Here is a 13,055-nt window from a genome sequence, read left to right as displayed (position 1 = left end):
GATCCCCCTTTTCCCCTTGTTTGGAACCTTTAGTCCAGTGGTGTCCAAACAGTGGCCCTCCAGATGTTGCAAAACTACAATTCCCTGCATGCCCGTTCCATTGGCTGTCCGGGCATGCCGGGAGTTGTAGTTTTGCAATATCTGGAGGGCCACAGTTTGTACACCACTTCCTTAGTCACTCTCAGACCCTCTGTTATCCTCCTCCAGCCACTAAGTCCCCCCCCAGATCCCCTTGTCTCCTTCTCCACCACCCTTTTCTGCCCTCCTCCCCGACTCCTCTATAATTATTAAAACTTCTCTGCCATCAACCTCCCACACACACGCACACACGTCTCTTTGATGCTTTATTATCTTCCCGTGAGGAAGTACCCTGGTGATGTCACCATCCACTGTGCGTGGGGTACTGGAGCCCATCACTGGCCTCAGGGGCCACATACACTAGTTGTTTAATTTCTTTTATTATTTCCCACTGAATCCTTGCCCCAGGACATGTGTTAAACCTGAAAACCCCTGCTACTGGCATCTTGGTGCCCGATACCTAGGAACACCTACAGAAGTCTTGTGGAGCCCATCCCTCAATGGGTCAGTACTGTATTGGTGACACTAAGGGGACTTGCATAACTTCAATTGGTTTCATTTCATGTTATGGTGGTTCTTTATGGGTTTATATATTATAAACTCAGCATATAATGTTAAAACTACCCAAATAATATCATCTAGGCCCTCCTCTTACTGCAGCAGCAGCTCTGGCCTATCGAGTACATGTTCATCATAATACTAACCAATGCAACCATAGTTATTAGTCATATTTGACAATTGAAGTGATTCTAGACTTAGTTTTTCCATAAGAATTGAAAATCAGGGCACTCACCCTTGTCAGGTCTTCTTACTTCGTTATTACAAAGCACAATCAAATATAAATCAGTGCTTTAACAGGACAAAGGCAATAGCGGGGGTTGCTCTGCCAGGCTTTAGCCTGGCGGAGCAAACCCCGCTATCGCCTTTGTCCAGGGGGCCAGTCCTGGGGGAAAAGTGTGGGAACTCATCCAAGATTTCCACTCGAAATCTGGTCTTGCAGACTCCTGCTAATGGCAACCGTGTGCTGCTTTGGAAAAAGTGCAGGAACTCAGTTCCCATGCATTCCTGCAGGACTTGAGCCCTGCCTTTGTCCTGCTGAAGCACTGATTTATGTTTGTTTTGCTTTGTAATAAAGAAGTAAGAAGACCTGATGTGGGTGAGTGCCCTGACTTTCAATTCTTATGGAAAAACATGTCATTAGATTTTTTACATGTCAGTGAGCACCAATAGTCAGCCTGCTACCTGGAGGGATTGTGGACACATATCCTAAAAAGACACACCAGTATACACAGTAGTGCCGAGTATATCTCATTTTGATATATTCTAGACTTTGGTTCCTCTTTCTAAAGTTTATCTAGTGGGATGTCTTGGGTGCTTTCCCCATTGCAGCACTTTATTCTCCACAGTACTGCAGCACATCCCCCACCACCAATGTTCCATCAGTGCATTCATGTTGTCAGGGCTGTGGTGGCATTTAAAGGGGTGCTCCCCTGGAAAACACTATTATCATTTTTTTTTTTTATCAACTGGTGCCAGAAACTGAAACAGATTTGTAAATTACTTCTATTTAAAAATCGTAATCCTTCCAGTAGTCATCACCTACTGTATACTACAGAGAAAGTTCTTTTCTTTTTAAATTTCCTTTCAGTCTGACCACAGTGCTCTCTGCTGACACCTCTGTCCATTTTAGGAACTGTCCAGAGTAGGAGAAAATCCCTGCTCTGGACAGTTCCTAAAATGGACAGAGGAGTCAGCAGAGAGCACTGTGCTCAGACAGTAAGGAAATTGAAAAAGAAAAAAACTTCCTCTGTAGTATACAGCAGCTGATAAGTACTAGAAGGATTAAGATTTTTAAATATAAGTAATACATATAAGTATAACTCATAAGTAAATGATCTATTTAACTTTCTGACACCAGTTGATTAAAAAAAAAAAATTCCAGGGGAGTACCCCTTTAATGATCAGACACCTTGGTACCACACCTGAGTTCCTGGTGTTAGTGACCAGTTATGCTGTGACATTATAGGCTGATATTTTCTCTATTCTCACCATGGTATTGTTGATCTTATGGTTACCCCTATTTTACTTTGCAGGAGGGAAGGAGAGTGATCTTTTTAAAAACTGCACCCATGTGTCTGTATGACGGCCCAGGTGTGGGAACGGTTGGATTTGGTAGTATCTCTCCTGGTCACAGATGACTTTTGCTGGGTCTGGGAACCATCTATATAACCCAAGACTCATACTTTACATTTAGCAGTCACTAGACAACTTATAAGCTTTGTTCACTTTCTGTAATATAATGAACTGAATGCAGAATGTTTACAGAAATTGCTAAAAACCTAACAAAATCTCCATCCGTGTACTTAATTTTTTTTATATTTATATGGTTCCCATTCATGAATTCAAACACCCATCCTATGACTTAGCCTCCAACTGGGAACCATCTTCTATAACTTCTGGCATGTTCTCTCCCAGGTCCTTACATGAATTATTGTCTGTGACCACTATAGCAAAGTTTGTTAGGGGACATGCCGTGTGATCTCTATGACTGGAAGTGATGTCTGATCCTGAAGAATAGGGCTTCATTTAGGAGAATGACTACGAACATGTACAGTGGCATGTTGTATTTGTCACTTTGGGTTTTGAGGGATAAATATTGATGAAAAAGAACTGCTTATTTGTAAAATGTTACAGATATTTATAACATGATCAGTACAATGAATTTTCATATCAATGTTTCAGCTAGAATTACCTTTTGTCTCTTGATTCTGTATAAATCCTGTGTGCATACAATTGCTTTAATGAACAATGAATCTAATGAACGAGATGCTTTGAAGGTACCTGAACAGTGCCACCCAGTGGTCAGACTGAGACATCATGGTTATACAGTACATGCCGTTGCACTCAATACTAGGATAGGAAACAGAGGGTGGTTATTAATGGTACTTATTCTGATTGGGTGACTGTTACAAATGGATCTGGATAGGTTGAAGGTTTGGGCTGAGAAGTGGCAGATGAGGTTCAACACTGATAAATGTAAGGTAATGCACATGGGGAAGAAAAATCCGGGCTGGGATCATGTATTAAATGGGAGAACACTTGGGACGACTGACGTGGAAAAGTGGTAATTCCACCACTGTACAATCACTAGTCAGACCACACATAGAATACTGTGTACAGTACTGGGCACCAATGTACAAGAAATATATAGTGGAGCTGGAGAGGGTTCAAAGACGGGCAAGTAGAGTAATACGGGGAATAGGAGGACTACAGTACCCAGAAAGATTATCAGAATTAGGGTTATTTAGTTTAGAAAAAAAGAAGGCTTAGGGGCGACCTAATAACTATGTATAAATATATCAGGGGACAGTACAGAGATCTCTCCCATGATTTATTTATACCCAGGACTGTATCTATAACAAGGGGGCATCCTCTACGTCTAGAGGAAAGGAGGTTTCTACACCAGCACAGATGGGGGTTCTTTACTGTAAGAGCAGTGAGACTGTGGAATTATCTGCCTAAGGAGGTGGTCATGGGGAACTCTGTAAAATAATTTAAAAGGGGTCTGGATGCATTTTTGGAGAATAATAATATTACAGTTTATGGATTCTGGATCTATATGGACAGAACGTTGATCCAATGATTTATTCTGACTGCCATATTTTTAGTCGGGAAGGAATTTTTACCTCGAGAATAAGTGTTTTTTTTTTTGCCTTCCTCATTAGGACTCATTAGGGATATAGGTTGAACTTGATGGGCTCTGGTCTTTTTTTAACCTTATGAACTATTTTACTATGTTACTACTTAGAGGCACTAATATAACTTATAACATCTAATGCGGAGAGGTCACAGCTCCATGTAATGCCGAACACGCTGATTAACAGTGATGGTCATATATTTCCAGGCCTAGGTTTATATCTACCTCTCTTAATGGGACTATTGCTTTGTACAGGATCTCTTGCAAACTCTAAGTCGTGTCCATGTTTTGCTTGTGTTATATTACCTAATTATAATTAATTCAATTGTCCTTCTGCAGAATCGGAAGACTGTTTGATGGAACGGAGCCCATTGTTTTGGACAGTTTAAAGCAACATTACTTTATTGACAGAGATGGCCAAATGTTTCGTTACATATTGAACTTTCTCCGCACATCAAAACTTCTCATCTCTGACGACTTCAAAGTGAGTTAACGTCTTTCCTGTCTCTGTCTGTATAGAACGTCCTTATTTAGAATGTAGGTACACATTTCCAGGGTGCTGGGAACTATGGTAGTTCTGCTTCATGATATTAGGGCTGGTCATCCATGCATTGTAGAAGTAGCAGAACATTTAGGAGCTTTACAGAACCTGAGTTTTAAATAGTGCAGAAACATAAATAATTTTTACACTTTATATGTACAGTCACATTTTGGGTCCAGACCATATTGAAATAGAATATGTCAGTTCTATTGCATGCTGAGAGGTATGGGCAGATAGCTGATAGGGAGATTAAATATGATGCCTGTCTCTTAGCTAATGGCTATTTGCAAAGTTATGAAATCAGGTTCTAATTCTAAACTCAAAAGTTGCGTAGAGGCTGTGCTGAGCTGCATCATGTGTGCCTCCTCCCTCCCCCACCCTGCCCTGCATGGTTGATGTAGAGGGTTTGGTACCAAAACACACAAAAATACACTGTACTTAAAAGCTGTTGTAGATCACCACAAAATCCACAGGAAAGCCATAACTGCAGATTTCTTTTTTTTCTATTTTTCTGTGCAAACACGCTGCGAGAAAAACTTGCAGTATATCTACAAAGTGTTGAAGGTCAATGTTTAAGATTCAACATACTCCATAACACCAGACTGAAATGTAGCCATTTTTTTCTATAGACACACATTGAATGCTCTTATTCATATTCCAGGATTACACACTGTTGTATGAAGAGGCCAAGTACTTTCAGCTTCAGCCCATGCTCCTGGAACTGGAGAGGTGGAAGCAGGACAGGGAAGCTGGACGGTTTTCCAGGCCCTGTGAGTGCTTGGTTGTTAGAGTTGCCCCAGATCTTGGTGAAAGGATCACGTTGAGCGGAGACAAGTCTTTAATAGAGGAAGTTTTTCCAGAAATTGGGGATGTGATGTGTAATTCGGTTAACGCGGGCTGGAACCACGACTCGACACACGTTATTAGATTTCCGCTGAATGGATACTGTCACCTCAATTCCGTTCAGGTAAAAAAATAAAAGAAGAATGGAAGATATATTTTTTTTATGTGTTAATAAATTGTCTTTTTTTTTTTTTTTAACTGTACTATGTAACTATGTAAAATTTGTACTCCTGATTGACATATTATACACAGCATATAACCCTTAGCATGGTTATAGACATATAAGAACTATGTCCTCCTTTGCAACCAATGTTCTATTGCTTTTTACAGCTTCTATGTGGACCTGTGTGGCTCCATGCTTACAGAGAACAAACAAATGCTAAATAATCTGATCTGACAGACTTACTCCCTCCCATCTGTTTCCTACTTTTTGCTAACATACATTCAGTAGGTAACAAGAAATAAGGGACATACTGAAGGGAGTATGACCGCAGGACCAGATTGCACAGGGTTTATTTGTAGTCACAATTTTGAAGACTACAAAGTCCCCTCATTCATCATTTTAGATGCTCTGAGACATGAAGGAATGTTACAGAGGTAGACATATTCATCGGTCCTAGAATTTTACATTACATATGTTTATATCTTTTTATCGCTCTCCCCTGCTTTGTTACATGCTTAGGGAGCCAGTGTAGGCACATATCTTGAATCTTGACAGGTGAAACTGTTTAACCTGCAAAAACCATCTGGACATAAAGGAGGATTGCAAAACCACACCAATGTTTTACCAGGACTGCATTGTGCTGGCCAATGCTGATGTTTTTTTTTTTTTTTTAAAGATTAAACTGAATCCGTTTTTTAGCTGCAATTCACATTCCAAATTACTGATGCTGTTAGGACAAGGAGACACACCTTTTATATATCTATCTTTACTTAGTAAATAATATAGAAAAATGAAAACTGATCCTTGTTACCAAATCTTGTTCCTTATACAAATTATATTCAGGTATAAGATTTGGTAACAGGGCTTGGCTTCCAGTTGACTGTCAGTCAAGCAGGGAGAGGGATGGAAAAAAAATTTAAGCTTTCAACACTTTAAAGGATTAGTCCAGTGACTGTCCTGAAAAACTTATCCCCTATCCAAAGATAGGGCAAGCAGACACATAATACCATTTATATATCCTAACAGCTAGCTGCAATTCACATTCCAAACTGCTGACACTGTTAGATGAGATATTGGTTTTAGTCATAAGGAAAACATTGAGAACATATTCATAGTTGGGTGGCACATGGCAAAGCTTGTCAGGACATCCCCATATTGTTATTTGCTCTCATTATCAGTGCTGGATAGAAATACAGGATTCTATATCTTCTAGATTATGTCCCAAATCTATCGCACACCTTAAAAAGAGTTTTTTGACAAATATAAGTTATCCCCTATCTTCCTAACTGACTGCAGGGGGGGCTTTAAAAACGGGTCCTGAAAATGGAGTGGCGTGCGCACCACCACTCCATTCTCTGTTGAAACCGCCAGAGGTTGCCGAACGTTCTACTCTACTGTCTTTGACCTTTCTATTATGCCTGAATGGAGCAACAGGGCTCATGTTAAACCACCCTCCACCTCAGGGGAGACTCTGTGCCCATTTCAACAGATACTCCGCTCCTAGACCTCTTATCTCCTATCCAAAGGAGGGGATATGGGAGGGGGCATGGCCGTGACGTCACAAGCCTCCGGCGCTGCACCCGATGCTCTAAACGAATGCCGGGTTCAGCAGGGAGATCGCTGGGGTCCCCAGCGGCAGGACCACGGCGATCTCCCTGCTGAACCCGGCTTTCTTGTAGAGCATCGGGTGCAGCGCCGGAAGCTCGTGATTTCACAGCCATACCCCTTCCTATAGATTTGCGTTGAGGGGGCATGGCCGTGACGCCATGAGCCTCCGCACTGCATCCGAGATTGTGGGGGGCCCCAGTTTCGGGACCCCTGCGATCAGACATCTTATCCCCTATCTTTTGGATAGGGGATAAGATGTCCCGGGGCAGAGTACCCCTTTAAGAATCCCCTTGATCAGATAGTTATCAGCTGTCCAGAGGGCAAGGGATGACTTATATTTGATCTTCTGGACATCACATACAGTAGCAGTATTCAATCTTTTGTTGCCCCCGTAGTTTTGCAGTGTTACCGCCCTTGACCTGTCTTTCTGTAATGCATTGTCTTATCCTTTTCTAGGTGCTGGAGAGGTTGCAGCAGCGTGGATTTGAAATTGTGGGATCATGTGGCGGAGGAGTTGACTCTTCTCAGTTTAGTGAATATGTACTGAGACGAGAACTGAAAAGGACATCTCGCGCACCCTCTGTCATTCGAATAAAGCAGGAGCCATTAGATTGAACAGACACTTTTCTTATGCAAAATTGGACAATTTCTGTGCAGTTGGGACACAGTTCCCATAATCGACACTGATTTAAAGACATTTTTGTCACCTCAAAAGACATTAAGAGCTGTTACACAGCGGCATCAGGAATACACGACCGGATGGCAACTGCAGGATGCTCAAATAATAAACTATAAAATTATGAAAAGGGTACTGTAATACTACACTTTATCCCTCTCTTCCCCAAGACAAAATACACCCGAAAATATACCATAAGATGATTTATGTTCATAGTTTGTATTCTGTTCATTTTATATTTTTAGCCAATGAAAATGATCCTTCAAAGATTAGAAGAGGGTAAAGACACAAAAGGGCCACTTCAGTTGTAAACGAAAGGGAGCATAACATAATACTTATTTTTAGGTTATTTATAAAAAAAAAAAAAACAACTAGGAGGCTATTTATAAAAACTATGTAAAAGTGAAAGTGCCCCCCATATCAACCAGTTTTACATTTTGGACCTGTTTTAGAGATTTTACCACTGGTTGACTGTCAGAGGCAATGCTACTGGCAGGTGATATAGGTCAGCTTACTGCGTTAATACATTTTATACATTGGTTATGCCCACCCCTTTTAATTTATCTACAACAAATTTATGATCTGTATCTGATCTTAATTTATAATGGGTTTATGAAAACTCTTAAACGGTAAAAATATCTGGTTAACCACTAGGCATTTGTTTCTGGGAAACCTATCCCCTGTATGCATTCAAATTTTATTTATGTTGTTACAAGGCCGCTTCTGTAGACCAAACCCCATCTACCCCAGTTGGCATTACAAGAAATGTGGACTAAAAAGCTTTTACTACTTTAATCTTTTTTTTGACTTGTAATATCTGCCCAGTTTCTACTGTTTTGCTTTTGCACTTAGAACCATTTCATTTGAGATGGAGGATGAGCCATTGGTAACCTTGCTACAACCAGTGAGCTTATTTCCAGCTATATATAAGTATGGGCATAGCAGCATTAGGCATTTCCTACAAGTGTATTGCATATCCTCCCGGTTTATTGCGCTTTAGTGAGGATGGTGAAACTACCCATGCTCTGTCTCACTGCACAGTGACGGGAAGACACATAATCGCAAACACAAGCTCATCCTCCAAAGCTTCAGAACTATGGGAGGTTGTACTGAGTAGCAAAAGAGTGCAAACAAATGTGAATGCTGGAATATTTGGAGGTGTAATTTCTCAAGAACATTTAGTTTTTGGCCACTAATTAGGCCGCATTCACATATTGACTTGCGCCTCCGAGGCATGGATACATCGGCAGCCTGTCAAAATCTGCTACCCGCATATCTGAGCTAGAATCGGTATGGGTCCCCTTCAACGTAGCTCATAATTAAATTATTGACTACATGTGGTTCATTTTCTGCGCACATATGAGTTTCAAGGGGTACTCCGCTGCCCCATCGTTAGGAACATTTTGTTCCTAATGCTTGGAGTGGGCGTCGTGATATCACGACCTCGCCCCCTCAATGCAAGTCTATGGGAGGGGGCGTTAACGCTGGGTGCTGCACAGAGATTGCGGGGTTACCAGCTGCGGGACCCCCACCATCAGACATCTTATCCCCTATCCTTTGGATAGAGGATAAGATGTCTAGGGACGGAGTACCCCTTTAAGCTTGGATTGAAAAGCTTAACACACCCGACTTTTCAGTTCGAGCCCCAAATGATTAGTCACTAGATGACTACATTCAGATCATTGAATTGAATGGTTCTGATGCCAATCTGAACACACATGTCATAAGCCGATTTTGAATGCTGATGTGTCCATGCCTCAGAGGCAGAAATTCTTCTGTGAACTTCTTTCAATTTAATACCAATTTTTTTACTGCTTGGAAACAATAGAGTATGGTAAAAAATTGTGGGATTACCCCTTTAAATAAGAGTATAGTACGACGACTGGTGACATTGTGAAACTTTTCACGCCAAAAATGACTGACCATGGTTCTACACAGACCTGTTATCATAGAACTGGTTTTAATTGAATTGATGGGTCCCAAAATTAAGTAAAACGTAGTCACAGGTATGCAACAGGTTCATGATAACATGAGTGTTTAGAGAATTCTCACCCACAAATAACCGGCTCAACCCGCATGAAAGGGGTTCTACCTGACTACTGGATCGGCCATCAATATCAGATTAGTGGGGGCTCTTAGCACACCTGCGGATAAGCTAATGTATGACACCTTTTCATTCCTTACCAGACAGAGCTTTGTACGTTTGGCTGTGCCTGGTATTGCAATAGCTGATATTGATATGTGTAGTCCCGGAGAACCTCTTTAAGTATTTATTGTGGTCTACCAAACTTATTTATGGAGTACTGCTTGGAACAAGAGTATATCAAGAGGCTATAACTTACACATCTTTTGTTGTATTTCGAATACAGTAAAAACAAAAGGGTCGGAGACATGGGAAAATGATACAATTTTCCTTCGAAAAGCTTTATTCTTTCATCTCTATATATATTCTGAAAAACAAACGGGCTATCTGCACCTTGATAACTATTATTCTTCGTTCTAAAACAAATCTAAAATAAACTAAAGCAACTTTTATAAAATAGTTTTAAAAAACTTTGTCCTTGGTGTATACAGCTCCTATGCAGTCATGTGCTCCGAGGTGTTCCACTTTCTTGCCAACCTCCTCCTGAGCACTGTACAGTAATCTGTGGTCAGAGCTGGTTAGTGTTATTCACTTAAAATGTTATAAATCTCTAGGAAGAACCTGTTTCTGCATATCTCATGTCAGAGCGAGAAAAGGAACGGGGGGGGGGGGAGAGACACTGAATACATGAAACACTGGCTGTAGAAGTGTTTCCCAACTAGTGTGCTTCCAGCTGTTGCAAGAGCTGGAGGCACTCTGGTAGAGAATTGAATGGGAGAGAGCATGTGACTAAAGGAGTACTCTGGCGAAAATTTACTTTTCGACTATCCACATGATAGAGGATGAGTAGCTGATTGCTCAGGGTCCAACCGCTGGGGCCGCCCATGATCTGGACGGGACCCCGACTCACTCAGTGAGGAGAACGCACACGCTCCATTAATTTCTATGGGAGTGCTAATGATGCTCGAGAGCTGTACTCTGGTCTTTTTGCCACTCCCATTAAAAAATGAATGGATCTTGTGCTGTCTGCAGCAGGCGCTCCTCACTGAGTGCCGGGTCCTGTCCCAGTGATCGAAGGGGGCCCCAGCAGTAGGAACCCTCATCAGCTACGTATTCCCTATCCTGGTGATAGGGAATAAGTTAGTTTTTGCCAGAGATCTCCTTTAGCAGGAAACACCCACCAAAGCCTGAACCTGCAGCTTTATAAAAAAAAAAAGGTAAAAAATCTTACATAAAAATTTATTTTATTATGTCAAGGTGCATAAAGCCTATATCATGACAAGGTGCATCTGGCCTTTAAAGGAAAACTGTCAGCCAGTTCACCCACACTAAACTCAATGCACTGGGTGATAGTGTGGGTGAACTGGAGTCCAGCGAGGGGGTCACTTACTTTAGTGAGTGCCCTGGCATCCGAGTTGTCCCCTGCTAAAGTTCTGTTTGTCCTCTGTAGTAGTGCTTTGAAGGCGGTCCCCGGCGTCCATATTTCTTTGGGTCCCGGAGAAAGGGGCCTAAGCCCGTCCCCGTGGTTGGCATATTCATTTTTTTTCACATGCCCCCGGAGCACAGCGCTCTGTCTGCGGAATGCATGCGCTTGAAGATTTTACGCAGCTCTCATGTCCTATTGATGTGAGAGCTGTGTGTCCCCGGAGAGCGCTCTGCGCAGTGTAACTGCACATGCGCCGGACCCTTGCTACAGAAGTCTGGAGTAAAGAGGGCCGAAAGTTACACTGCACAGAGTGCTCTCCGTGGACGCACAGCTTTCACGTCATCAGGACGTGAGAGCGGCGTAAACATTTTCAAGCGCTGCACTCCGGGGCATGTGAAGAAAATGAACATGCAAACCATGGTGGCGGGCTTAGGCCCCTTCCTCTGGGACCCAAAGAAATATGGACGCCAGGGGACCGCCTTCAAAGTGCTACTACAGAGAGGACAAATAGAATTTTAGCTGGGGACAACTCAGCGGTCAGGGCACACACTAAAGTAAGTGACCCCTCGTTGGACTCCAGTTCACCCTCACTATCACCCAGTATATTGGATTAGTGTGAGGGAACTGGCTGACCATTTTCCTTTTAAGCATGCCCTCTTTCACAACATCTGGAGGCACACTGGTTGGGTAACACTGTCCTAGCCAGTGTTCCATGTGTCCAGCCTTTAAAGGGTCACTCCGCTCCCCAGTGTCTGGAACTCAATGTTCCGAACGCTGGGTGCGGGCTTCCATGTTCACTGACGCCCCCTTGTGACGCCCCGCCCCGTGATGCCCGTCATGCCCCCTCCCATAGACTTTCATTGAGGAGGCGGGGCGTGATGTCTCATGGGGACGGACATGAACACTGAAGCCCGCACCCAGCATCCGAAACATTCAGTTCCGGACGGTGGGGAATGGAGTAACCTTTTAAGCACACCCTCTCTCCCATTCCATACTCTAGCCCAATGTTTCTCAACCAGTGTGCCTCCATGCTCCATGATTTTGGGGCAAATTAAGACCAATGGGCAGACATGATGCCAGAATGTAAAGGTTTATGAAAACATTGAATCAACCTGCTGTGTGGAAAAATAAAATCCCTATATGAACCATCCTAAACGCATACTATTATCTATGTGACAATGAGCAGTCCCACTACAAGTTCTGACCACATATGGAGAGAGTCACTCAGTAATTTGTTTTGTTTTTTCCAATCTCTAAACTCAATTATTAAATTTGTTTGGGCGCGAAACTCTGCATGGGGTTTAGGAATTAAAGGTATAAACCAATTTTACAGATTGCCCGCTGTATACTAGTCCTTGGTTGTGTCTCTAATGTCAAACTTTTCCTCCTTTTACAGGCCGCTGTTTTCACGCTACTGCCATTTGTAGTTAAGTTATAAGGTCCGCCTTTGGAATTTTTAACGAGATCATATTTGGAATACATAATTTTTAGTAAACATGGTGATTAAATATTGATCGTCTTTTCTTCCCTTCCTTCCAATGTTTAGTTGGCAGTCGTTCGCCATCTGTATTATTTATAGTTCTTTTAAGTTGTTCGCCATCAATATTGTTTTGCTCTTATTTTGAGCTGGATGAGTCATTGACTGAATGTCTAACTAGTGAACTGTAATTATGGTCAATTATGATGAAGGTCATTTTATAGTAGCATCTAACTTAAAATCTCCAACTTTTGAGCACATTGACAAATACATATTGTGTCCCCGTATATAACCCCCACCCTACTTACAGCATCATCCTGTAAACTGTTTAGAAAAAAGTGCACTGATCTTTAATAATGCCCAATCTTTTATAATTCTGTTTTGTTTTGTACATCTGTATCATAAAAGGATAGTTACTGCATATGTATATATTTTAAACAATTCTATGGGGTGTCCTTCTCTG

At 41.9% G+C, this 13,055-nt stretch overlaps 1 protein-coding gene across 4 annotated transcripts in view; it reads left to right on the top strand.

The window, feature by feature from the left end:
* Positions 1–11,550, top strand: part of KCTD1 (potassium channel tetramerization domain containing 1) — a 136,723-nt gene extending 125,173 nt beyond the window's left edge. For 3 of the 4 annotated variants that reach the window (XM_056521770.1, XM_056521771.1, XM_056521768.1), the window contains 3 exons: positions 4,115–4,259; positions 4,978–5,283; positions 7,387–11,550. In XM_056521770.1, the coding sequence (XP_056377745.1) occupies positions 4,115–4,259; positions 4,978–5,283; positions 7,387–7,545 (610 nt within the window). In that variant the 3' untranslated portion in view covers positions 7,546–11,550. The remainder of the gene's footprint in view (positions 1–4,114; positions 4,260–4,977; positions 5,284–7,386) is intronic. The other variant, XM_056521769.1, reaches the window with a different exon arrangement.
* The last annotated feature ends 1,505 nt before the right edge of the window (positions 11,551–13,055 follow it).

The sequence above is a fragment of the Hyla sarda genome, chromosome 5 (genome assembly GCF_029499605.1).
Source record: "Hyla sarda isolate aHylSar1 chromosome 5, aHylSar1.hap1, whole genome shotgun sequence".
NCBI lineage: Eukaryota > Metazoa > Chordata > Amphibia > Anura > Hylidae > Hyla > Hyla sarda.
Note: the sequence above shows the minus strand (reverse complement) of the source record. Positions and strands in the feature narration are given on the sequence as shown.